At 37.1% G+C, this 25,318-nt stretch overlaps 1 protein-coding gene across 1 annotated transcript; it reads right to left on the bottom strand.

Annotated features, from left to right (window-relative positions):
• Nucleotides 1-700: 700 nt before the first annotated feature.
• LOC108252958 (tetraspanin-8-like) lies at nucleotides 701-21,955 on the bottom strand. Its single transcript, XM_026826775.1, has 5 exons — nucleotides 21,937-21,955; nucleotides 21,567-21,625; nucleotides 16,506-16,583; nucleotides 11,137-11,241; nucleotides 701-871 (listed from the first exon to the last, which is right to left on the bottom strand). Coding segments are annotated over exons 1-5 (399 nt in total). The 5' UTR covers nucleotides 21,938-21,955; the 3' UTR covers nucleotides 701-715.
• Between the last annotated feature and the right edge of the window lie 3,363 nt (nucleotides 21,956-25,318).

A 25,318-nucleotide genomic window follows, 5' to 3' on the forward strand; every position in this document is an offset into this window, starting at 1 on the left:
GACAGAAGAAACTTTCACAATTTATTATTAACTTGAACTAAGAGTAAACTTGATAGAGGAGATGAGACGCAAGGTGCATTGGAACAAGGACTCTAGTAGGTACATTAGGTACTCAGTACATTAAATAATTAAATCGGCTGTGAACCGAGTAAACATCATGAAGCGGCGGTACCCACCTACCTAATAATTGTTCAATTAGTCAAATATATACGAGTACCTAAGTAATATCTTATCAGGCCAGAATATATTGATAAGATAAGCAATATCATGTCAATTTATAGTAGAAAGCATAGGTAATATGTGTAATGTGTGTCATAAAAATTTCAATAAGGCAACTCGTTGAGGTCATAAAATCATAGGCGGCAACAGTTAGGTACTAAATGACAGGAACTGAGATGCCCTATATTGCATTCATTATCTAATAATCAAGTCAATTTTAAAAGAATTATCAAATTGCCAGCCTAGTTACCTTGGACGTAAACGTTTATCCTAATCAGACAAGGTTCGTTCTAGGAACGACTGGCTTTCCCCTATCCTGTCCTCCTTCTCTCATCAATTTCGGGACGAAAAGTGCTTCGTTGTTACAGTTTCCTCTCTATCAAACCCCGGGCCGGGTAAGAAAAAAGCATTTCAAAGGATTACCTCCTTCGATCTTCGATTTCGGGACGATTATTCATCAAGCCTCTATTAAAGAACGAGCATTTGAAAGAGTTAGTCAAAAGGAAACAGAACTTACCAGTGCCGTCATACAGGGACAATTGTAGCAAGAACCACAATATCCTAAGAAGCTGACAAGGCAGATGATGCCTCCAGAGATGATCAGAAGCAGGGATACATCGGTCAAGGCATCCGGGTGTGTGAACCCTGAGAGCTGAAACAGAATGCGAAATTTAATGAATAAACCTCAGCAATAATTTTTAAATGTAAAGTTCTTTGGTTAACAGTTACCTGGTTTTCTTCCGCTCCTTGACAAGAAGAAAGTTTCTGAGGTTCTCAAATGCTTGGGGCACCAAAGATGAGATACCAACTTATCAAGCAAGAATTGGAGAACCAGGGGAGAAAATTTAGAACTTTCAAATTCAGAGAAGTCTTCATCACTTTTAAGGACTACGGAATTCTTGTAAATTGATCAAACGCTTAAGTTGGTAGTAAGCACTTCATTTGCTTTCCTTTCAGTTTAATCTTTGTACGAGTACCTACGATATACAATACAAATCTACATGAGAGGTACAAATCTACGTATGTACCCGTTCACATTGTTTTGAACTTGACTCACTTAAATAATAGTCTGTGGAATACACAGATGGCTGACTGCTTTGTTCCCCATTCAAATAAATTAAATAACGAAATATCTTTGAACTGATCTGGTGAGTACCAAAGTTATGGTACCTGTTCTATGGTAACCCGTCGTTCTATTGTTTCCTTCAATTCCTTTTATCTGTTCATCATGGGTGTTTGGGTATCATCGAGTTTATTACACTGCCAGCTACAGGATGCCAGGATAAAGGTGGGCAATAACGTAGGCAGTCTGCGTAAAACTATCAATATCAAGTGAGAAATTTATTAGAATCTGAACTTGTACTGATGTTGAAGTGTTTACTTGAGTATTTGTGTCTCAGTATGTTTCTACATTCGCTCAGTAGGTATGTTTCTACATATGTAAAGGTATGTTTTGCTTCTAGTTCTAGCTATCTTGAATGGAAATTTTTTTCTTGTCCTTGGAAGAAAAAGGTATGTAAAAGTGTACGGGAGAAGGACTTTGAAGAACAAGGAAATTGTGGCTCAAGAATTTGAGGAATGAGGACATGATCCTTCAAATCTTCAAAACTGCAGAGCTTTTCAGAACAACCGTCAACATGGTCATCATAGCCAGGATGATCAACATCACCTGTTGCCTGTTGGATTTAGAAGGCTATAAGAAATTCTGGAAATGTGAACTTGTACTGATGTTGAAGTGTTTACTTGAGTATTTGTGTCTCAGTATGTTTCTACATTCGCTCAGTAGGTATGTTTCTACATATATGTAAAGGTATGTTTTGCTTCTAGTTCTAGCTATCTTGAAATGGAAATTTCTTTTTCTTGTCCTTGGAAGAAAAAGGTATGTAAAAGTGTACGGGAGAAGGACTTTGAAGAACAAGGAAATTGTGGCTCAAGAATTTGAGGAATGAGGACATGATCCTTCAAATCTTCCCTTCTTTTGTTTTCTTTTCATACAATTACGTCCATGCTTCGCGTGTATATTATTAGAACTCGGTTTCAATGTTGGTACGTACCTGTCGGTCGATGATGAATGGCTAATCTCGGTCTACATTTTCAGTATTTACTACTCGGATCGGGGTTTAACCTGATTATATTTGATTTTTTACATAGATGAATCATCAATTTTGTTGTGACATTGTTTTCTTGAAGATGGAAATATAATTCGCTTCAAATCTTGCTGATCCAGTTTTCCTAAATCTCTATTGATGGTAAATCTCTCTTCAGTCCAGGAATCTGGAAATAGACGTCTACTATTACCACTTTCTTATGTAGTGCAAATCTTCAACCATTGAACTGGTCAATGATATACATGGTCGTTACAACACATACCAACCTGTATTTGTAATTCAGCTCGAGGATATGATGGAAAAACAAAATCGTTGGCTACAAAATGGGTACAAGCATCAGTCGTGATTGAAAACATTGCAAGTTTACAAGAATTCTCTTCAGACCGGTTTCACAGACTTTGGTTCGTTCTTCAGCATCTACTGTTGGAAGTGCCCTGTGCACTGTGCACCATTTATATTTCAAATCCATGGCGTGCTACAAAATGGGTACAAGCATCAGTCGTGATTGAAAACATTGCAAGTTTACAAGAATTCTCTTCAGACCGGTTTCACAGACTTTGGTTTTGGTTCATTCTTCAGCATCTACTGTTGGAAGTGCCCTGTGCACTGTGCACCATTTATATTTCAAATCCATGGCGTGGGTAACTCGTTGAGGTCATAAAATCATAGGCGGCAACAGTTAGGTACTAAATGACAGGAACTGAGATGCCCTATATTGCATTCATTATCTTTTTATTACTTATAATATGTATTCTAGTCCTTTATTGATGTTTTGTCTGCTACTTATTTCTTCCTTAATATTCTGCTGAAGTACCTACATACATCAGAACACAATTTAAAACTTTTACAACACATATTATAAAGTTTTAAGTAGACACTCATGACTTGGCCAAAGTCTTTATAAAAGTTGTTACATATCTTCACGAGTGTTCAAATGTGTTCCTCATATCTTCGGAGAAAGTCCTTCGACTTGTTTGAAAAAACAACAGCTCTATGTTTGTATTGTTGTTTATCTATTCTGTTTGTACCTATTAGTTTAAGTAGAACAATTTTATTACTTATAATATGTATTCTAGTCCTTTATTGATGTTTTGTCTGCTACTCATTTCTTCCTTAATATTCTGCTGAAGTACCTACATACATCAGAACACAATTTAAAACTTTTACAATGCACGAAGGATTGCACAAGTCTTGACACGTGGCCTGCGTTACGCACGTGGCATGAGCTAGTCACGCATGCGTGGGAGGTCCACAATAACAGGCAAGAAATACAGACTGATATTAGGGTATAGATACGTGTCATATAATGTGTACGTACAGGCTATATTGTGTAGAGGAAAAACAGATTTTCCCCCTTTTTTTTCATATTTTATATTTTGCCTTTGTTTTTTCAGTGTCGGACGGTGGAAAATCATATGTTTAAAGATATTATCTTTATGAAGGATCTGAAATAATGTCCTTTAACTTACAAGGTAGAAACGTGACGGGACCTAACGTGACGGTAGTGTGGCTGTCCAGTATCCTTAACAAAATTACCTACATACAATATACAATGTTACGGGAAAACTTTGAACTACATCTTTCTGACTCCCCATGACTTCACGTGACGTGATATGATGATAGTATGTTTCCACATTAAGTCTACCAAATCAGCTAGTTTAGATACCTTAAAACTATTTTTGATTTGGGGGAAAAACACCTGAAGAAATAGAAATACTGGATCCAAGATACAGCAACAATACCTAGGTATTATATTTATCAAGTTCCGCCACTGTTTTATGTTTCCAAGTTTGTTTATTATAGGGGGAGACTTTGAAAGTTCAATCAAGCATGGAGTGCACAGTGAACTCCGAAGTGACTTGTATACCTACGCGAAAGGAAAAGTTACAACTATAACTGCTACAATTCTAATAGGTACATAAGGAATAAGGACTATAGGGAGCTACATGGAACGGAAGACAGTGATAATAAACCTCAGCCCTTATCCGCTTTCTTGTCAGCACAAATAAAATAGTTAATCCTGGATTTCGATGACATAAAAAAAAGAAATGGGATAGGCATAGTTTTATGTCATTCGGTAAACAAGAGTAACACAAATGCAACCCTTGCATTTAAGTAAGAATATTCCTTGTAAGCGCTAGGCCGCGGGTTCGATTCCCGCCCGGGGCGGATTTTATCCTGAAGGGATAATGTACGTTCTCCCGGGGCGGATTTTATCCTGAAGGGATAATGTTCGTTCTCGGAACGGCTGGCTTTCTTCTATTCTTTGTCTTCCTTCTCTCTTCAATTTCGGGACGATAAGACCTTGGCAGTTACAGTTCCCTCTGTCAAACCTCTTCAAGAGTATTTCTAAAACTCGATATTTACTAGACCAGCCACTCACGCTCAAACCGATGATAGGTAGTTCGATTCTCAGGACTGGCTAAACTTTGTACTAAGGATAACTTACTTATTCTGGACGACTGGACCAGTACCTAACCAAAAAGGTGGATATTTGTTTACTTTTCTATTGAATTAAACTGTGTTTCTTAGGCCAGTAAAAAATCAAGTTTGGGAGGTAATCCTTTATTTAACAACGTTTTCTCAAACGGAACCATTTCATAGGGCTAAAATCACACCGAGGACCAAAAGTTGACCAGTCCCAGTCCAAACAGATTACTCCCAATGAAAGCTCTCTCATGTGGTAAGAATGAGAAGAAAGTATTACAATGAATTATTATTAGATATTAGAAAGGATATTATATTTGAATCCAAGATAGAGAACTTAACAATTCAAATAATAATGTCCGCAATTATATTCATGGGATTATGGGTAAAGCTTGCAAGATAACCAGAGATAGAACTATGGTACTATGTGTTTGCTATGAACTTTTATGTGTATGGAAGTGATGTGTATAGTACCTAATAATGTAGGTACAATGGTACATGGGATACCAGAGTTGCTCAGGAAGACCGGAAAACGAGAGAGAGAGAGGGAGGGAAGGAGGGAGAGAGAGAGGGAGGGAGAGAAAGAGAGAGGGAGGGAGAGAGAGAGAGAGAGGGAGAGAGAGAGAGGGAGAGGGAGAGAGAAAGAAAGAAGCAGTAAAAAAAGAGGAAAGAGGTAACTGAAAATGTGGTAGTTTTGGCATCTCCACTGATAAGTACATACCTCGGGTATTTATCTTGATAGGCAGAGAAAGAAAGAGAAAGAGAGAGAGAGAGAGAGAGAGAGAGAGAGAGAAAGGGCAATCAGAATAAAAAGTCATTAGCATAAACTATTAATGTTCTATTTAAATGTTTCTATCTGCATGGTTACAATGAACTTCATTACTATTGGCGGAAGAAGATTATACCTACTACACAGTTCACACACATGTCAAAATAAGATTCAAATATCAACACAATTTCAACTTTCAATTCACAGCTTGTATACATTTTTAGTGCCGCAGTAACAGTTAAGAGATACCTAATCATCGCTTAACTCCATACACAAAAAGGCCAATCTGAGGCTTAAGTGTAGAGGCTAGATAGCCCTAAAGGGTTAAGCTTTTACGAATCTATCTAATCATCGGATCGGATGTTCAGAAAATAGGCCGGGCGGCGTGGTGTTTCGAACTCTTGACGTTCACGCACTGGGTACTGGTGAAATAAATGTGACAGGTAGGTATCTACTTACCAGCTACCATGATCTTATTACTGGTATTGTGGTACCTACTACTAATGATTTTATTACTGGCACTGTGGTAGGTACTACTGTTAGGAGAGTCACCAAACCACACATCTGAAAGGCCAGATAATTTGGGTCGTGACCGCCCGATGAGCTTTTATCATTTTCGAGGCCATTCTGTGAGTTTAGTTCACCTCAATTTGTAAAAGTATTAGGTACCTACATATTAAAATTCTAAAATTTCAAATTTCTTCTAAAGGTAGAGATTTAACCTAAAAAAAATTCAAGAACTCAAGAACAATTATTATTATTATTAAAGTTTTTAATGTAAATTCAATGTAAATACATTAAAAACTTTAATAATAATAATTGTTCTTGAGTTCTTGAACCTATTAGTCTTATTTTCTTCTCCTTAGGTACCTACCTACCTATTTATAACTCTGGGCTCTGGGATCTTGCGACCTGCTGAAGTATCTGTATCTACCTACGCGATGATATTATGATGAGTACGAGTAAAAAGTATTCGAATACTTTTGTACTCACTAAAGTAATCGGATAGACGCTCGATCCGTATCTGCGGATACGGATCGTGAATGTATTCAGTATTACCCATCTCTACGTATGTATGTAGTAAGAATGAGAAGAAAGTATTACAATGAATTATTATTAGATATTAGAAAGGATATTATATTTGAATCCAAGATAGAGAACTTAACAATTGAAATAATAATGTCCGCAATTATATTCATGGGATTATGGGTAAAGCTTGAAAGATAACCAGAGATAGAACTATGGTACTATGTTTGTGTTTGCTATGAGCTTTTATGTGTATGGAAGTGATGTGTATAGTAATAATGTAGGTACAATGGTACATGGGATACCAGAGGAAGACCGGAAAACGAGAGAGAGAGAGAGAGAGAGAGAGAGGGAGGGAGGGAGAGAGAGGGAGAGGGAGAGAGGAAGAGAGAGAGATAGGGAGAGAGAGGGAGAGAGAGAGGGAGAGGGAGAGAGGAAAAGAGAGAGAGGGAGGGAGGGAGAGAGAGAGGGAGAGGGAGAGAGAAAGAAAGAAGCAGTAAAAAAAAGAGGAAAGAGGTAACTGAAAATGTGGTAGTTTTGGCATCTCCACTGATAAGTACATACCTCGGGTATTTATCTCGATAGGCAGAGAAAAAAATAAAAAGAGAGAGAGAGAAAGAAATAGAGAAAGAGAGAGAGAAAGGGCAATCAGAATAAAAAGTCATTAGCATAAACTATTAACGTTCTATTTAAATGTTTCTATCTGCATGGTGCATGGTTACAATGAACTTCATTATTACTATTGGCGGAAGAAGATTATACTACACAGTTCACACACATGTCAAAATAATATTCAAATATCAACACACTTTCAACTTTCAATTCGCAGCTTGTGTACACCTTCAGTGCCGCGGTACCTAATCACCTAATCTAATCGCTCCGAACAGTCCGAACTCTTGACGTTCGCGCGCCTCCCAGCACGATTGATAAGTTTTTTTTCCACAAAAAAAAAAAAAAAAAAAAAAAAAAAAAAAAACAGTTTTGTCAGTTAGCTCTTTTAGGATTTCCCACATTCAGTTCATCTCTAAAGGGGATTTGGCTAATAAATACACATGAAGGTTTGTAAACCCGGTGACAATCCTTTTTGGATTCCTTATCTAAGAGTGATGAATTGATGACTGACTGTACTTTTTTGTACTTATCAATACCTATAGGTGATTGTGACTACTTCTTAAAACCCTCAATTAGCTCATTAGCTGACAGACTAAGTATTGATTCATTCATATCACTCTTATCAGCGAGATATTTCTGAAGTTTGAAGTTGCGTGAACATTTATCCAGTATGAACTTTGATTCGGAAAAGAAGTTACTTCACAGAGGTTTTGAGTCACTCTGGATATGTTACCGGCATTCTATTCATTACACACTTTGCCTAAGAACGCTGGGAATTTCATGGAATGACTAGGTATTACATTGCCGGTAACATATATATACATAAAGCAATAACTGCAAACCATTGTTCAGAGCAGATCTCATGATCTATTTTACCCACGCAGATTTGTCTAACGTTATATCGTTTTAATTACCAGTTTAGAACTTAATATAATTGATTCTGACTGCTGAGAATCAAGCTATCGTTCTCACAGACAGCTCAGGGAGGATTTTTTTTCTAACTTATAGATATAGATCTATATAAGTTAGAATACATACCTATACCTATGTAGGTAGGTAGACTTGGTCAGCCTTTTCATGGATATTAACCAAGCTTACAATAATGTTGGCCATAAACAAATCGAAAAGGCCATCCATCGTACTCTTATTATAAAATAAATCCACCTCTAATACTTTGGCTACGCTTTAAAAGATACCTACATCTACCTACTTCTTAATTTAGTCATACACAAAAAGCTCACATTGAGGCTTAGGTGTAGGGGCAAACAACCACTGTTTTATGTTTCCAAGTTTGTTTATTATAGGGGGAGACTTTGAAAGTTCAATCAAGCATGGAGTGCACAGTGAACTTCGAAGTCACTTGTATACCTACGCGAAGGAAAAGTTACAACTGTAGCTGCTACAATGCTAGGTACTAAGGACTAAAGGGAGCTACATGGAACGGAAGACAGCAGTAATAAACCTCAGCCCTTATCCGCTTTCTTGTCAGCACAAATAACATAGTAAATCCTGGCTTTCGATGACATAAAAAAAAAAGAAATGGGATAGGCATAGTTTTATGTCATTCGGTAAACAAGAGTAACACAAATGCAACCCTTACATTTAAGTAAGAATATTCCTTGTAAGCGCTAGGCCGCGGGTTCGATTCCCGCCCGGGGCGGATTTTATCCTGAAGGGATAATGTACGTTCTCCCGGGGCGGATTTTATCCTGAAGGGATATTGTTCGTTCTCGGAACGGCTGGCTTTCTCCTATTCTGTCTTTGTCTTCCTTCTCTCTTCGATTTCGGGACGATAAGACCTTGGCAGTTACAGTTCCCTCTGTCAAACCTCTTCAAGAGTATTCCTAAAACTCGATATTTACTAGACCAGCCACTCACGCTCAAAACGACCTAAACCTAGGTTTGACATAAAGACCGCGGTCTGTCAAACAGTCGAAACGTGTGTGGCGGGAAAAGCTTCAGACCTGGGTCTGTCAGACGATTTCAGCGTGATTGGCTGGTACTAGGGATTTGTTTTCGTTGAGATAACTTACCCCTGGAAATTGGACTGAATCGTCAACCGTGGTGAGGAACTTGGAAAAGGACTGTTTGTCATAGTGTACCCAAAGTCCCACGGCAACTGAAATCGATCCGGCTATCTGTAAGCGAACATTATTTGCGTGTAGGTTGTACGTATGCGTAGACCGCAGACAGTTTGAATAAGACCTACCTAGTTCCTCCTTAGATTTGGAGTATTTTACAATGGGATAAGAATAAACATCTACGAGTATTAAGACCCATAGGTAAATAAGGAGCGTCTCAATATGTCACAAATACCTAAATACGTGTGTTTCATATTCAGTTGAGCTACAGGTACCTATGTATTACTTATACATAAAAATAAGTATATAGGTAGTTCCCGCTCTATTTCCTGTAATACTTTGATGATACCTACTATTAGAATGATAGGTAGGTAGGTACATATTCCTATGTCGGATGACAACCTACCGACATTCTTAATTACTCATGTCAGTATGTGAGTCACAACATACCACATACATAGATTTTATCATGGAAAACAATGTGTATGACTATTATTATGGTCTCAATCAGCAAAAGTTTTCTTACTGCCTATTAGATTAGTAAACTTTGACGAAACCCGGTTTCATGAAGGGTCAGTGTCCTCAAGAGGGCACCGCAAAATTCAAGTAGGTACAGAGCCTTTTTCGACTCCGACGGGAATCGAAAACGAGACCTCTAGTGTACAAGCCTAGTGTGAAAACCATTCGGAAAAGAAGTTACTTCACAGAGGTTTTGAGTCACTCTGTATATGTTACCGGCATTCTATTCATTACACACTTTGCCTAAGAACTCTGGGAATTTCATGGAATGACTAGGTATTACATAGAATGCCCGTATTATATAGATTGCCGGTAACATATACTTAAAACAATAACTGCAAACCATTGCTCAGAGCAGATCTCATGATCTATTTTCCCCACGCAGATTTGTCTAACGTTATATCGTTTTAATTACCAGTTTAGAACTTATAATTGATTCTGACTGCTGAGAATCAAGCTATCGTTCTCACAGACAGCTCAGGGAGGATTTTTTTCTAACTTATAGATATAGATCTATATAAGTTAGAATACATACCTATACCTATGTAGGTAGGTAGACTTGGTCAGCCTTTTCATGGATATTAACCAAGCTTACAATAATGTTGGCCATAAACAAATCGAAAAGGCCATCCATCGTACTCTTATTATAAAATAAATCCACCTCTAATACTTTGGCTACGCTATAGAAGGTACCTACATCTACCTACTTCTTAATTTAGTCATACACAAAAAGCTCACATTGAGGCTTAGGTGTAGGGGCAAACAGACAATAATGTTGGCCATAAACAAATCGAAAAGGCCATCCATCGTACTCTTATTATAAAATAAATCCACCTCTAATACTTTGGCTACGCCTTAAAAGGTACCTACATCTACCTAATTCCTAATTTAGTCATACACAAAAAGCTCACATTGAGGCTTAGGTGTAGGGGCAAACAGCCCTAAAAGATGGGTTAAGCTTATACGAATCTAGTAGGTACCTACCTACTCCCACTTTTACAACTCTCTGAAAATGCTCAGTTAGGTAAGTACCTGATGATACTGTAAAAAGTAAGTAGGTAGTACTTACATCTGTTGATGTTAATAATGGGGTACTGTCCGACATTTCCTTAGTGTCACGTATATTTCACTTGTACGGGTAGGTAACTACTATAACTACGCTACTGTTTACGGAAAGGATGAGAGCTCTACTCAAGTGGTCTAGGAAAGAATAACTAATTTCTTGTAATTTACAACTATTAAATAATTCGTATGTATACTTGCACATGATACTACTCAAGTGGTCTAGGAAAGAATAACTAATTTCTTGTAATTTACAACTATTAAATAATTCGTATGTATACTTGCACATGATATGATTCATGAGATAACTTACCCCTGGAAATTGGACTGAATCGTCAACCGTGGTGAGGAACTTGGAGAAGGACTGTTTGTCATAGTGTACCCAAAGCCCCACGGCAACTGAAATCGATCCGGCTATCTGTAAGCGAAGAAAACAAAATGGACATGAATTAGAAAGAAGAAATATGGTAAGTAGGCGTCCACACCGGAGAACCGACCATCTAAAATAGCCTACTACCGACTCAAGAGAAAATAAATGAAACATGCTAATGAATAGAAGCGTCCTCAAAGGAGCCTTGGCCGTAGCTCCGACCATATAGTGCCAATCTTCGCAGAAAACGAAGAAGTTTTGTACAAATTTTTGATAACATTCCAATAAATATGGACCATTGGACCAACATAGGTACATGAAATTGTATGTTGGTCCAATGGATTTCTGGGGATTTGCCTACATTATTTATTCAAACAATTTACCTATTCTGGGTATCGAACCAAGCTTCAGTAGTGTATTCACCTAGCACAATTATCATCTAGGTGTGAACTGGAACCATTACTAAACTCGCCTCTACTGAAGCTATATTTGGATTTGGTTCAAATTTTAACCACGCGTTACTTACGAGTAATTTAGTATCAAACTATGTTCGACCAATAAACAAATTGAGAAATAAAATTTCCCCCCCCTTAACACTTGCTCTGTTATTTTAGAGGCATCCATAACTCACATTCAAATTCCTAATTGCTTAATTAAGAGATCGAGTTAAGTATAAATAACATGCCATTCCCGCTATTACATACCTACAGTGGTACAGTACTTAACGACTCACGGTTTATGGGCTAGATTATACTCGTACATATGCATATTATATTTAGGTAGGTATAGGTACATACAATTATGTACTTGCAAATTTACTAATATGTATTTAAGAGAGTGTTTATTACACTTTGGATAATTCAGGGTTGTTTTTAAGGACAAAAAGTCCTGAAGGAACTCGCACAAAAGTGGTAGTTTTGGCATCTCCACTATTATCCTGATGCCTGTAGGTCTGGGCATAAACAGAGACCTGTGCTTCGACAAAAACATGCATAATAATTATGTAGGTTGTAGGTACCTTGATATGAAGACGAACTTAAAGGAGGAATGTTACCTATATTTATGACAAGTTCACCATTTTGCTTGCAGATATAAATATTATTACAAGTAGTTACAGAGACACTCATGAAGTATAGGTAAGGCCAAGGCTACAAGCGATCGTCAAAAGTGTTAATTTGCGAGCGTGAAATAGCGCTGTTTAACAATTTTATTCTTTACGTTTAACGGTTTAACAGTGTTTAAACCGTTCTCATTCGCAACGTTTATTCGTTAAGTAAATGTTTATTCGAGGAAACACTACGCTCAAACTTTTGATGTTATTGTGTTAATCCTTTCAAATTCGCGTTATTTAGGTATTTTGTAAACACACCAGCAATGAATTGAAGCTAAATACTTGTTCACGATTTAGTCTGCAATTCGGACCTATTAAAAATAAATCTTTCAGCAAATTTGCTATTGTGGACGTGATAATTTGTGTAGGTGGAGTTAGTATGGTACCTAATGTGTTTATTTGTATGTTAGTTATGGCTGATTTCAAATGAGTTAGTGTTTTGTTATAGGTACGACCAGGTACCAAGAACGAAAGTGTTATTTTAAGATTTTGAAAGTGGAAAACTTAGCACTATTATAGCAAATCTGTAGGTTTGTGGGTATATTTATTAGGTTCTTTCTTACTGTAACGTATTACGTACTAAATTACACGAGTAAGTTTTCAAAGTTGAAGTTACAGTTTTATTGAGTTCAGAATTCAGCAAGGTTTATAAAGCCCAGAAAATACCACAACATAAAATATGGGTAGTTTGGTACCAAATCAGTAATAAAATCATTAGTAGTAGGTACCACAATACCAGTAATAAGATCATGGTAGCTGGTAAGTAGATACCTACCTGTCACATTTATTTCACCAGTATCTATCTATCGTGTCATGTGACAAATCTATGCACTGTCAGACGCAGAATACCAAACCTCAGACTTGTGTAATGCACGAATGGCAGCAGAGTAGATCAAATAATTAGCACAATAATAGATGTAGGTACCTAATATAAAGTCATCAGTACCGGGGGGTAGTATTCTTGTTATAATGAGGTCCTATTTTAGCTAAATTCCATTTAGGGATGAGCTTGTACGAAAGTCAGAAGTGAAGTCGGGTTTATGTTCATGTTTTTTTTCTTCAGTCTTTCTTTTAAAAGTGGCAGGGTTCTCCTGAAGGAACTCTTCCATCCAGCCACTCCTCTTGTTATCCTTGACAACTTCCGTGGTTATAATCATACTAGGTTTGCAATCCATTGCTTTCGCCTTTTATGTATTTCTCCGGAGATCTCGCAATTATGTCGAAATTTATTTGTACCTACAGTAGGTGATGCCCTATATTACCTCCACTGATGATGGCTATGTTGTCACCTTTACGTTTTGCTGTGAGGTGCTAATATTAATTTATAGCTGCGCTAATTACTTCTTCAATACTCATTACAGATATACCTACAGTATACCAAGTTACCTATCTATATGTAGATGTACTTCACTAGCTACGGTCTGTACCCTATTACTTGTAATAATATTTATACCTGCAAGCAAAATGGTGAACTTGTCATAAATATAGGTAACATTCCTCCTTTAAGTTCATCTTCATAATATCTGCAACCTACATATGTACCTAATTATTATACATGTTTTTGTCGAAGCACAAGGCCTCTGTTTATGCCCAGACCTACACGCAAGAAAATGGTGGAGATGCCAAAACTACCACTTTTATTTGACCGCCTCATTAGTCCTCATTCAGGACTTTTTCTCCTAAAACAATCCTAATTTACCCAAAGTGTTGTAATAAACACACTATTAAATGCATACCTAATATATGAATAAATTTTGCAAGTACATAATTATATGTACCTACCTATACGCATATGTATAATCTAGCGGAATCCAGCCCATAAACCGTAAGTAAGTAGTTACTCGTACCACTGACTGTAAGTATGTAATAGCGAGAATGGCATATTATATGTTTTTTTTTTTTTTTTTTTACTTTTTTTTCAGTCTTTTTTTTTAAAGTGGCAGGGTTCTCCTGAAGGAACTCTTCCATCCAACCACTCCTCTTGATACTCTTGACAACTTCCGTGGTTATAATCATACTAGGTTTGCAATCCGTTGGTTTCGCCTTTTATGTATTTCTCCGGAGATCCCGCAATTATGTCTGGCAGGGTTCTCCTGAAGGAACTCTTCCATCCAGCCACTCCTCTTGATACTCTTGACAACTTCCGTGATTGTGTGATTATCATAGGTACTAGGTTTGCAATCCATTGGTTTCGCCTTTTACGTATTTCTCCGGAGGTCCCGCAATTATGTTGAAATTTATACATACCTACAGTAGGTGGATGCCCTATATTACCTCCACTGATGATGGCTATGTTGTCACCTTTACGTTTTGCTGTGAGGTGCTAATAATAATTTATAGCTTCGCTAATTACTTCTTCAATACTCATTACAGATATACCTACAGTATACCAAGTTATCTATCTATGTATATGTACTTCCCTAGCTACGTTCTGTAACTACTTGTAATAATATTTATATCTGAAAGCAAAATGGTGAACTTGTCATAAATATAGGTAACATTTCTTCTTTAAGTTCATCTTCATAATATCTGCAACCTACATCTGTAATTATTATACATATTTTTGTCGAAGCACAAGGTCTCTGTTTATGCCCAGACCTACACGCAGGAAAATGGTGGAGATGCCAAAACTGCCACTTTTATTTGACCGCCTCATTAGTCCTCATTCAGGACTTTTTCTCCTAAAACAATCCTAATTTACCCAAAGTGTTGTAATAAACACACTATTAAATGCATACCTAATAGGTATATACCTATGTGAATAAATTTTGCAAGTACATAATTATATGTACCTACCTATACGCATATGTATAATCTAGCGGAATCCAGCCCATAAACCGTAAGTAGTTACTCGTACCACTGACTGTAAGTATGTAATAGCGAGGATGGCATGTTATGTATATTGATCTATAGGTACTTAACCCGATCTCTTAATTAAGAAATTAGGAATTCGAATGTGAATGTGAATTATGGATGCCTCTAAAATAACAGAGCAAGTGTTAAATCCCATTGCAAAATACTCCAAATCTAAGGAGGAACTAGGTAGGTCTTATTCAAACTGTCTGCGGTCTACGCATACGTACAACCTACATATACGCAAATAATAAGATAGTAAAGTTACATGTACATTGTACAATCGAACCTGTCTAATTGGGACCGTGACGACCGTCTAGTCTAAATGGGAAACCTGAATACTCGTAAGTAACGCGTGGTTAAAATTTGAACCAAATCCAAATATATATATATTAACTTCAGTAGAGGCGAGTTTAGTAATGGTTCCAGTTCACACCTAGATGATAATTGTGCAAGGTGAATACACTACTAAAGCTTGGTTCGATGCCCAGAATAGGTAAATTGTTTGAATAAATAATGTAGGCAAATCCCCGGAAATCCATTGGACCAACATACAATTTCATGTATGTTGGTCCAATGGTACATATTTATTGGAATGTTATCAAAAATTTGTACAAAACTTCTTCGTTTTCTGCGAAGATCGGCACTATATGCGACCAGTGGCGACATTACCAGTGTAAAAAGATTATTGAAATATGGAAATTGATTGCAAAGGAGGCACTTAGTAATGCTGTGATATAGACAATAATTATGTACCTACGTACCTATCTATCTATTATGCTTCTATGTAATAGGCATTTTACCTGGTTGGATGTTTAATTACAAGTATAGATGTTAGAAGATTATTGGTTACTTATGGCCAGGATCACAATCCGACTTTGAACTGAGTTTAAAGTTTTAACTCTGAAAATCAATAGAACAGTTGCGCTGACTTAGGCGAGGTTTTAAAGTCAAAGAGCTGCCAGCCTAGTTAGCTTAGTTGGTAGTGCGTCTGCCTTGTAAGCGCTAGGCCGCGGGTTCGATTCCCGCCCGGGGCGGATTTTATCCTGATGGGATAATGTTCGTTCTCAGAACGGCTGGCTTTCTCCTATCCTGTCTTCCTTCTCTCTTCGATTTCGGGACGATAAGACCATAGCAGTTACAGTTCCCTCTGTCAAACCTCTTTAAAAAAAAAAGTTTTAACTCTTTTATTAAGCCGCCTGATTGGTTGATCTCAATCTTTTTAGCCAATCCAAAAGTTAAACTTAAGCTAAGTTTAAACTCGGGCTGTGGTTCCGGCCATCATTCAAGAAAAAAAAAATCTGACCATTGAAAATTTAGGCAGAATGAGGAATGTAAAAATACTTACAAAGAGGAGGAAGCTGACTATACAGACGAAATATTTGGACAGGCAGCCACAGGGTTCCGCCATGGTCCCCATTGCACCCTGGAATCAAACAATGAGACAAAGTTAGAATGGATGGATAATACCCTCTAGTCCTCTATTTAATAGAATAGAATAGAATAGAATAGAATAGAATATACCCTGTTTATACTGCCAGAATGAGACTGAAAAGTCCCTTTACTCCCGCAGTCTAAACAAGGTCTCATGTATTTGGTACAGAATAGGTGTAATTTTTTATAAATTAAAACCTTGCTTACATTTAAAAATAAAAAAAAATAATAATAATATGAAATTTAGATCGAAAAGCTGTATTTTCCATTCGGAAACTGAAACGATTTCTCCTCTTCAAGATAGTCCGCCATGGTCCCCATTGCACCCTGGAATCAAACAATGAGACAAAGTTAGAATGGATGGATAATACCCTCTAGTCCTCTATTTAATATGAAATTTAGATTGAAAAGCTGTATTTTCCATTCGGAAACTGAAACGATTTCTCCTCTTCAAGATAGACCACCTAATAGGATTCAAGAAATTCTAAGATAATCCAATGATTCAGTACAGGCGCTACTTCGCCGAGCTTCAGAAGTCAGAAAAGAGGAAACCGTCTCAGTTTCCAAAAGGAAAATACCAACTAAAGTGTTTACATTAGTTTACACATTGAAAGAAGTGTTTTTTCCAGCTGTCAGGTCTAAAAGTACATTGAAAGTTCCAGCAAAGATTTGCTGAAAAGGCCTGGGCTGCGGAGCCCAGGCTTTTCTGACGACCGTAACATGTATGGCTGTATGGAGATGGAGAGTTACTGAATTGTGGAAGGTTAAGCGTCTCCAGGCTATATTTCGCACATCTGTGTTCCAAGCTTACCATACATTTACATATGTACAATGCAGTTTGTACCCTTTACAAATTCACTGCTTTCACTGCTCTACCCTCGTCTAACAAAGGAGGGTCTTGAAAGAAGTGTTTTTTCCAGCTGTCAGGTCTAAAAGTACATTGAAAGTTCCAGCAAAGATTTGCTGAAAAGGCCTGGGCTGCGGAGTCCAGGCTTTTCTGACGACCGTAACATGTACCTATATGGCTGTATGGAGATGGAGAGTTACTGAATTGTGGAAGGTTGGGCGTCACCAGGCTATATTTCGCACACCTGTGTTCCAAGCTTACATTGTACCTTTTATAAGTTCACTGCTTTCACTGCTCTACCCTCGTCTAACAAAGGAGGGTTGCTGCGGAGTCCAGGCTTTTCTGACGACCGTAACATGTACCTATATGGCTGTATGGAGATGGAGAGTTACTGAATTGTGGAAGGTTGGACGTCACCAGGCTATATTTCGCACACCTGTGTTCCAAGCTTACCATACATTTATGTACAAATGTACAATGCAGTTTGTACCCTTTATAAGTTCACTGCTCTACCCTCGTCTAACAAAGGAGGGTTGCGATGGTGAAAGCTTGCGAAAGATTCATGCTTTCTATGCGTAATTTTTCTCCCCCTTTCTTATTCGCTCTCTTTTTTCTTCAAGTAGGTATTATTATGAATTTTTAATTTTCCTTTGTTTGTATAATGGCCGCGGAAGTATCATAGGAGTTATTGTTAACGAGCAAAATCTATGTTTCTTTCATTGGTTTCAGCAAAGGGTGAGCTTTCTGCTTTCAGCGTTTTTCAAACGAACTTCAAAGTTATTGTTAACGAGCAAAATCTATGTTTCTTTCATTAGTTTCAGCAAAGGGTGAGCTTTCTGCTTTCAGCGTTTTTCAAACGAAAGACTTCAAGAGCCTTTGTTGAACTTTATATGAGTATAACAGTCGAACCTGTCTAATTGGGAATCCAATAGACCGGCAATTTTTCCCGTTTAGGTATTCAGGTTTCCCATTTAGACTAGACGGTCGTCACGGTCTTAATTAGACAGGTTCGATTGTACAATGTACATGTAACTTTACTATCTTATTATTTGCGTGTAGGTTGTACGTATGCGTAGACCGCAGACAGTTTGAATAAGACCTACCTAGTTCCTCCTTAGATTTGGAGTATTTTGCAATGGGATTTTTTTAGTGATAAGAATAAATATCTACGAGTATTAAGACCCATAGGTAAATAAGGAGCGTCTCAATATGTCACAAATACCTAAATACGTGTATTTCATATTCAGTTGAGCTACAGGTACCTATGTAATACCTATCTTGACTTGGCGGGGCGGAGCGCTACCGCGCTCCTTAATACATATAAATAAGTATATAGGTAGTTCCCGCTCTATTTCCTGTAATACTTTGATGATACCTACTATTAGAATGATAGGTAGGTACATATTCCTATGTTGGATGACAACCTACCGACATTCTTAATTACTCATGTCAGTATGTGAGTCACAACATACCACATACATAGATTTTATCATGGAAAACAATGTGTATGACTATTATTATGGTCTCAATCAGCAAAAGTTTTCTTACTGCCTATTAGATTAGTAAACTTTGACGAAACCCGGTTTCATGAAGGGTCGGTGTCCTCAAGAGGGCACCGCAAAATTCAAGTAGGTACAGAGCCTTTTTCGACTCCGACGGGAATCGAAAAAAATTGACCAATCAAATGCCTTGAGACTATGCTTAGCACGAACTTAAGAGCCAGCATTTTGTTCATAAATATGGGTGTAAGACACTGAAAATTATCTGAAAATACAAACACTTGGGACATAGAAGGAGTCTAGATATTGCTTCTGGGCTTCCGAAGGGTAAGGATAAGACCTTAATCCTCCCAAAACTAGATACGGTATGTAAGTAAATAGAAAAGGTATCTGAAGCTTCAGTTATAGCTCACGGAGTATGATGTGAGCTTTGGTTTGTTCAGCAAATGCAAAGCAAAATTGAGCGATTAAACTAACAATAGGTACTTACCTACATTTATCGAGGTTAAAACAATACTGTTCATATCTTATCTCTCCTATAGATACGTAAGGATATTGCGTATAGAACTTATGAGAGTAGGTATACATACCTATTCAGAATGTTCTATAGAAAAACGTATGCAGTATCTACACATGTCATGTACGTAAGTATGTGTAGATACCTGAGAGTACAAAATGTTTATCAAGAACGAGCACTGGTCTTCTTTCTGTTTCAAGGTATGCAATTGCCTCATGGAATTCCAGTTTTATATATGAGCGAAGTATCAGCCAGAGAGAGAGAGAGAGAGAGAGAGAGCCAAGGACCAAGGAGTCTGTAAAGAGTTTTATCCTGCGCATGTCTCTCACATTCCTCGTTGGTATCTCAACTTTACACCAGATTTTTTTTCTAAATTGGAACTTGAGAAAAAAAAAGTTGGTGCAAAAAAAGTTAGCTTCCTACATCATACCTTATTACCTATTGTTATTGACCCATTACATATGAATTCATGGAAGTGAGAGAGGGGTGTAAAGAGCGACTGGAAAACTTGTAGTTTTGGCATCTCCAATAAAATTTCTTTCACACTACAATGAGACATCTCTACTATTGGGTATTTGCTCCCTATTTCTTCCAGTACAGAGAGGCTGGAAGTTTCGGCATCTCCACTAATATTCTCCTTCTCTGGATATTATTCAAAATGAGTTTTCATAGCGAATAGCTTCCTAGTGACCCAAAAACACAATCCCGACCCAAAGCAGTGACTTTGACGAGAGTTGAATAGTTGAATGTGGGAAATCCTAAAAGAGCTAACTGACAAATTTTCAAAAATGAGTTTATTGCAGATTATGAAGGTATCTACAAGGTACAAGCGCACATGGAATTCAACAAGAGCTATATGAATATTCGAACCCAAAGTAATTAAAAAAAAAGTAAAAAATACTAAAGAGAGCGTTTCATATGAAGAAATGTGGAAAATAAAAGGTTTTTTTCGATTTCTGAAAAATTCAATTTTTTGACATACTCACCTTTTGATCTAGGTGTGCGATATACCCTAAAAAGTAGGTATAAACCATCAATGTTTATTAGATGTCAATGAACCAAACAAATCAAAATGGGTATTTGATGCAAAGATTAATAGGTAAGTACCTAGGTAATGTAAGGTAGGGTACAATGTATGATGATGATTTCCTAGCTACCGAAACTAGTGTCACAAACATTTTATCAAAATCTGCGAAATAAGTTTACACCGCCGATTTTATTTCGTAGCAATGAAACAACTGCTACATTGGACGCAAGTGGTCTGTGTCGTAGCATGCCCATCCCGTAGTACGCCTCTCATCAGATGGGCGAGAAGAGACACAATGCTCCCCATTTAGGTGCTGGGTCAACACAAGAACACCAGAAAGTAACCCGTTGAAATATGTGCAATCAAAAAACGAGTACAAATTTTTATCGATGGTGGGATTCGAACCCGGGACCTTCTGCATGGCAAGCAACCGCGTTACCACTGGACCAACCGTGCCCCACCTCCTACCATACTGTAGGTATTTATTTACCTCACCTAAGAGTGTCGAAAATTTTGTTTAATAAAAAAATACCCAATATCTACCTATTTGCTTAACATGATTACGGTAGGCTACATCCCAGAAAAATACATCATATTAGGGTCAATTAGCTATTCACTTAGCTAAACAAAAGGTTAATTGGATGATTGGGGCTATTAAGCGTAGGTATACAAGGCACGCCCCACCTCCTACCATACTGTAGGTATTTATTTACCTCACCTAAGAGTGTCGAAAATTTTGTTTAATAAAAAAATACCCAATATCTATCTGCTTAACATGATTACGGTAGGCTACATCCCAGAAAAATACATCATATTAGGGTCAATTAGCTATTCACTTAGCTAAGCAAAAGGTTAATTGGATGATTGGGGCTATTAAGCGTAGGTACGAGTATACAAGGTACCTAGTTGTCATATCCCATATCCAAGTAGGTAGGTACCTACATACCTCCCTACGTAGTGATGAAAACACTGGATGGTGTTAATGAAATATCGCGAAAATCAAGGACATATACGTACACAAATACAGACTATTATGATGGAAAATCAAAATGTGAACATAAATTATTCAAAATTTGGAAACTTACCAATAGTACGAGAAATATTAGCTTGACGAAAAACTTGGTGAAATATCTCAAAACTAACACTATAACAAAAAAGAAAATTAAAGAATTAATAATGAATTAACTTGATTTTATTTCCCAACGATATTTTTTATTTTATTATTATGTATTATTTTAATTTTTTGTTAAACAAATAAATTTAATACCATCTTGACACACAACGCGGATTACCCTTGTTAATTTTATTCCTGTTATAATTAATTAATAAATAAAATATTCATTTATTTAAAATGAACTTTATTTATCTCACGAAAGTCACGTGAGCCAAGACGCGAAACGCACAGATCGCGGGATAACACACGTTCACGGGCTTACAACTACAACTGGAATTAACTGAATTTACAATTTACTGAATCAAGAGAGGGAATGAGGGATAGAGGCACTGAACATGAATGAAGTTAATGACTGCAGACTGCACTATCTCTTCACTATCGTACCTACCTACAGGGTTATTAAAAAATCACCACTTTGCTTGCTATGACTTTCTTCTTGTATACCTGTTCTACACGGGCTCTCGAAATGTGATGCACTGAAAGTAGAATAGAATAGAATATACCCTTCTTACACTGCCAGAATGAGACTGAAAAGTCCCTTTGCTTCCGCAGTCTAAACAAGGTCTTATGTATTTGGTTCTAATTCGAAACAAGTAAATAAAAGTAAAAAATCAACTTGGTTATTACTCATTTATGTTTTCCATCCTGTTCCTTTGTTTACATTGTACTCATTTTTTATGCAAAGGTTTTTTGATGTAGAGGTTAAGAATGATTTGATTTTTTGATTTTACTTTCATGTAATGATTTAAAATCAAGACTAGAGCCCGTTCTCCCTTTATTCCCAATTAAAACTTTGATTATCTAGGTACACTGAATATCAAAGTAAAAAATCAACTTGGTTATTACTCATTTATGTTTTCCATCCTGTTCCTTTGTTTACATTGTACTCATTTTTTATGCAAAGGTTAAGAAATGAGGTGTTCATTTCCATTTGGTTTCAATTCCATAGCCCATAGCGAATTAAAAGCTGATTCTTGTTTCTTACCTATCAGAATGGACCAAAAGCAAATCGATAACGAACCGAACCAAATGAAAACCAAGCCTAACTCCTTACACAAAAAGCCCACTCTGAGGGTTAGGTGTAAGCAAATCAATAACGAACCGAACCAAATGAAAACCAAGCCTAACTCCTTACACAAAAAGCCCACTCTGAGGGTTAGGTGATGAGGCAATTGCCCCAAGGGATGGGTTAAGCTTATATGAATCTACGAAATGAAAACCATATGTTTTGTGTGTGAAACCAGCCTACACTGTCTTACCTTCATGCAAGTGTCGTGTTACAGAACGAACACTGTGATAGTTCTTGTTACACTGATCACACTTGTACAGAGTGAAGTGCTTTTCCTGTAGATGTTTATAGAGAGAGCTTCGAATAGTGCACGAGTACTTGCCTGCAACATCAATCATAATCATAATTTACTTAAATTAGATAGTGCAAAAGATATGGACTTACTTAAGCACTGGTTTAAGCACTTGGGAGAAAAAGAAAAAAAAATGGATTACCCTAATCATTAGGCTAGCCACTCACTATCAGGTAGACCTGATCTGGAGCACCTGTTGCTCTACCTCATAGTGAGTGGCTGGCCTTCAAATTAACTACCAAGCCCAAAATTAACTACCAAGCCAATGGTGATATCACATTCAATGTACCCAAAAAAAATAAATAAATAAAAAATAAATAAATAATAATAATAAACTAAAATAAAATAAAATAAAAACTTACACAGAGAGCATTGAAGGTTAAGCTTCTCTGAGGGTTCCGCATGACCATTGACCTGAGGGGAATGATCAGAGACAGGATCAGGAACAGAGACAGAGGCAAATCTATCCTTGTACAGCTCCCCCAAGGATTTAATGTTAGTTGCTATTGTTCCATCTTCACGTAAAATGGCGGTGGATGAATCATTGATAAAAGGTACCCTCAAAAGAGCCAGTGTTATTGTCTGTGGCTTGACAGGGCTGGTTTTGTCTCAGTTTTACGTCCTCCAGCGAGACAATTGAATATTATTAGAGGATCGCTAAATGCATGGGTGGGGCGATCCCTCTAAAAGGTATATCGGTTATTTTTAACGGGTTGGTACTTTCGATTCCAAGGCCTATTTCATAATTTAATTAATTGCAGAAGACACACTTCTGAAAGATAATTGGATTTCCTTTACTTTTTACAAATTATATTTCCTTACGAATATACAGAGTACAATAGTAAAAATACTACCTTTTGTCAATACTAGTACGAACTTGGAACCTTAAGTAGATCAGACTAATCAAGGGTAGAACAAAAGTGACTTGGTATTATTTTCGTCAAGCTTCAGTCTTTTGGTTAGTTAGTAATCTGTACACAGAATATCACAGGACTCATTTGAAGGATTATTTTTCCCATATCTAAAGACGTTTAAACAAATTAGCCCCTTCTAAAAGTCACTTTTGTTGCTGTAATAATTTAACAATAATATACAAATGACATTCACTTGGCCTAGCATTTGACCTCAAATTTAACTTCCACCTTCCATTATTAAGGTGTGTCCAAACATCGACCGACGAAGGAAATCCATGTTGTCGAGGTAGTGTGAACGTGTCAGTCGACATCGATCGATGGCCGGTCAACTATGTGTGGACACACCTTTAAAATGTTGGCCGAAATATTAACATACACAAGGGAACAAGAAACCTAGATATTGGGCCACCTTTGAGGCCTAGACCCTATCTACAAGTATACATATGACAGAAGCTTAAACTTGAACGAAATCTTGTTTCACAACTCCTCAATTAATCTCAAAATAAATCATCCCATCACTTTTACTGTGACATTAGTACAGCAAACTGAATTTCCAAAAAATAAACTACCTAAATGTAAGAAAAATTGAAAAATATCAAACACGGTTTACCTCTGTGCTCATGTTCTGTTCTGATGCTGTATGATCGAGACCATTACTCTGAGGCTCAGATACTTTGCTTGGTTCTTCATTTGATTTCACTGGTTCTTCACCTTCTTCCTTTACGACTATAGTTTTACCGTCAATGGATTTGCTACTACTAATCAAAGTATCTCGTTTCTTACTCATTGAGAGTCTCGTTTCATTTCTGCTTAATGTTTGAGAACAGGTAACTTTGTTCTTCAAAATGTTGTTGTAACTGTGAATATCTCACCCCCATGGACCCTGCAGAATGAGAGAACAGCCTGGGGCAATCGAGGGCCCCAAAATGTAATTATGTAGAATATAATGGTATACCAAAAATATCTGAATATATTGAGCAGCATCCTCTTTGGTGAGGGTAAAAAACCATGATTATATCATTTTAAGAAAAGGAAGAGTTGAGATTTTGTTATAAGACATCCAACAGAGGGGAAAAACTAAATCCCCTTAACATAATATTTACGAGCTTGTGTTCCATAGTCTCATTAACTCATTATGCAATGGTCAAAAAGGATTTGCAATAACCGCCAGCTACTTTTACCTATAGAATGAGGTGTTTGTTCATGCTTCAGAGGAGCACTATGTTCTTTGAAATAACAGCTAAAAACACCGAAAATAACCGTAGATACTTTGCCACCAAAATGAGGAGAAATGCAAAGATGAGAATGAACGGAATAATCCCGGGTACAGAGGAAAAGAAAACCTGGAAAACTGGAAAATCACGAAAACGAAAAGCTTCCCTCAAATT

The sequence above is a fragment of the Diaphorina citri genome, unplaced genomic scaffold (genome assembly GCF_000475195.1).
Source record: "Diaphorina citri unplaced genomic scaffold, Diaci psyllid genome assembly version 1.1 scaffold41, whole genome shotgun sequence".
Lineage (NCBI taxonomy): Eukaryota > Metazoa > Arthropoda > Insecta > Hemiptera > Psyllidae > Diaphorina > Diaphorina citri.

Bases quoted from the DNA above. Each gene is read 5' to 3' on its own strand.
- LOC108252958 (XM_026826775.1), bottom strand. The intron at 16,584-21,566 runs GTAAGTTTCCAA...GTTTGATTCCAG, and splicing joins TAATATTTCTCGTACTATTG to GGTGCAATGGGGACCATGGC. The intron at 11,242-16,505 runs GTAAGTATTTTT...CTTCGCTTACAG, and splicing joins TAGTCAGCTTCCTCCTCTTT to ATAGCCGGATCGATTTCAGT.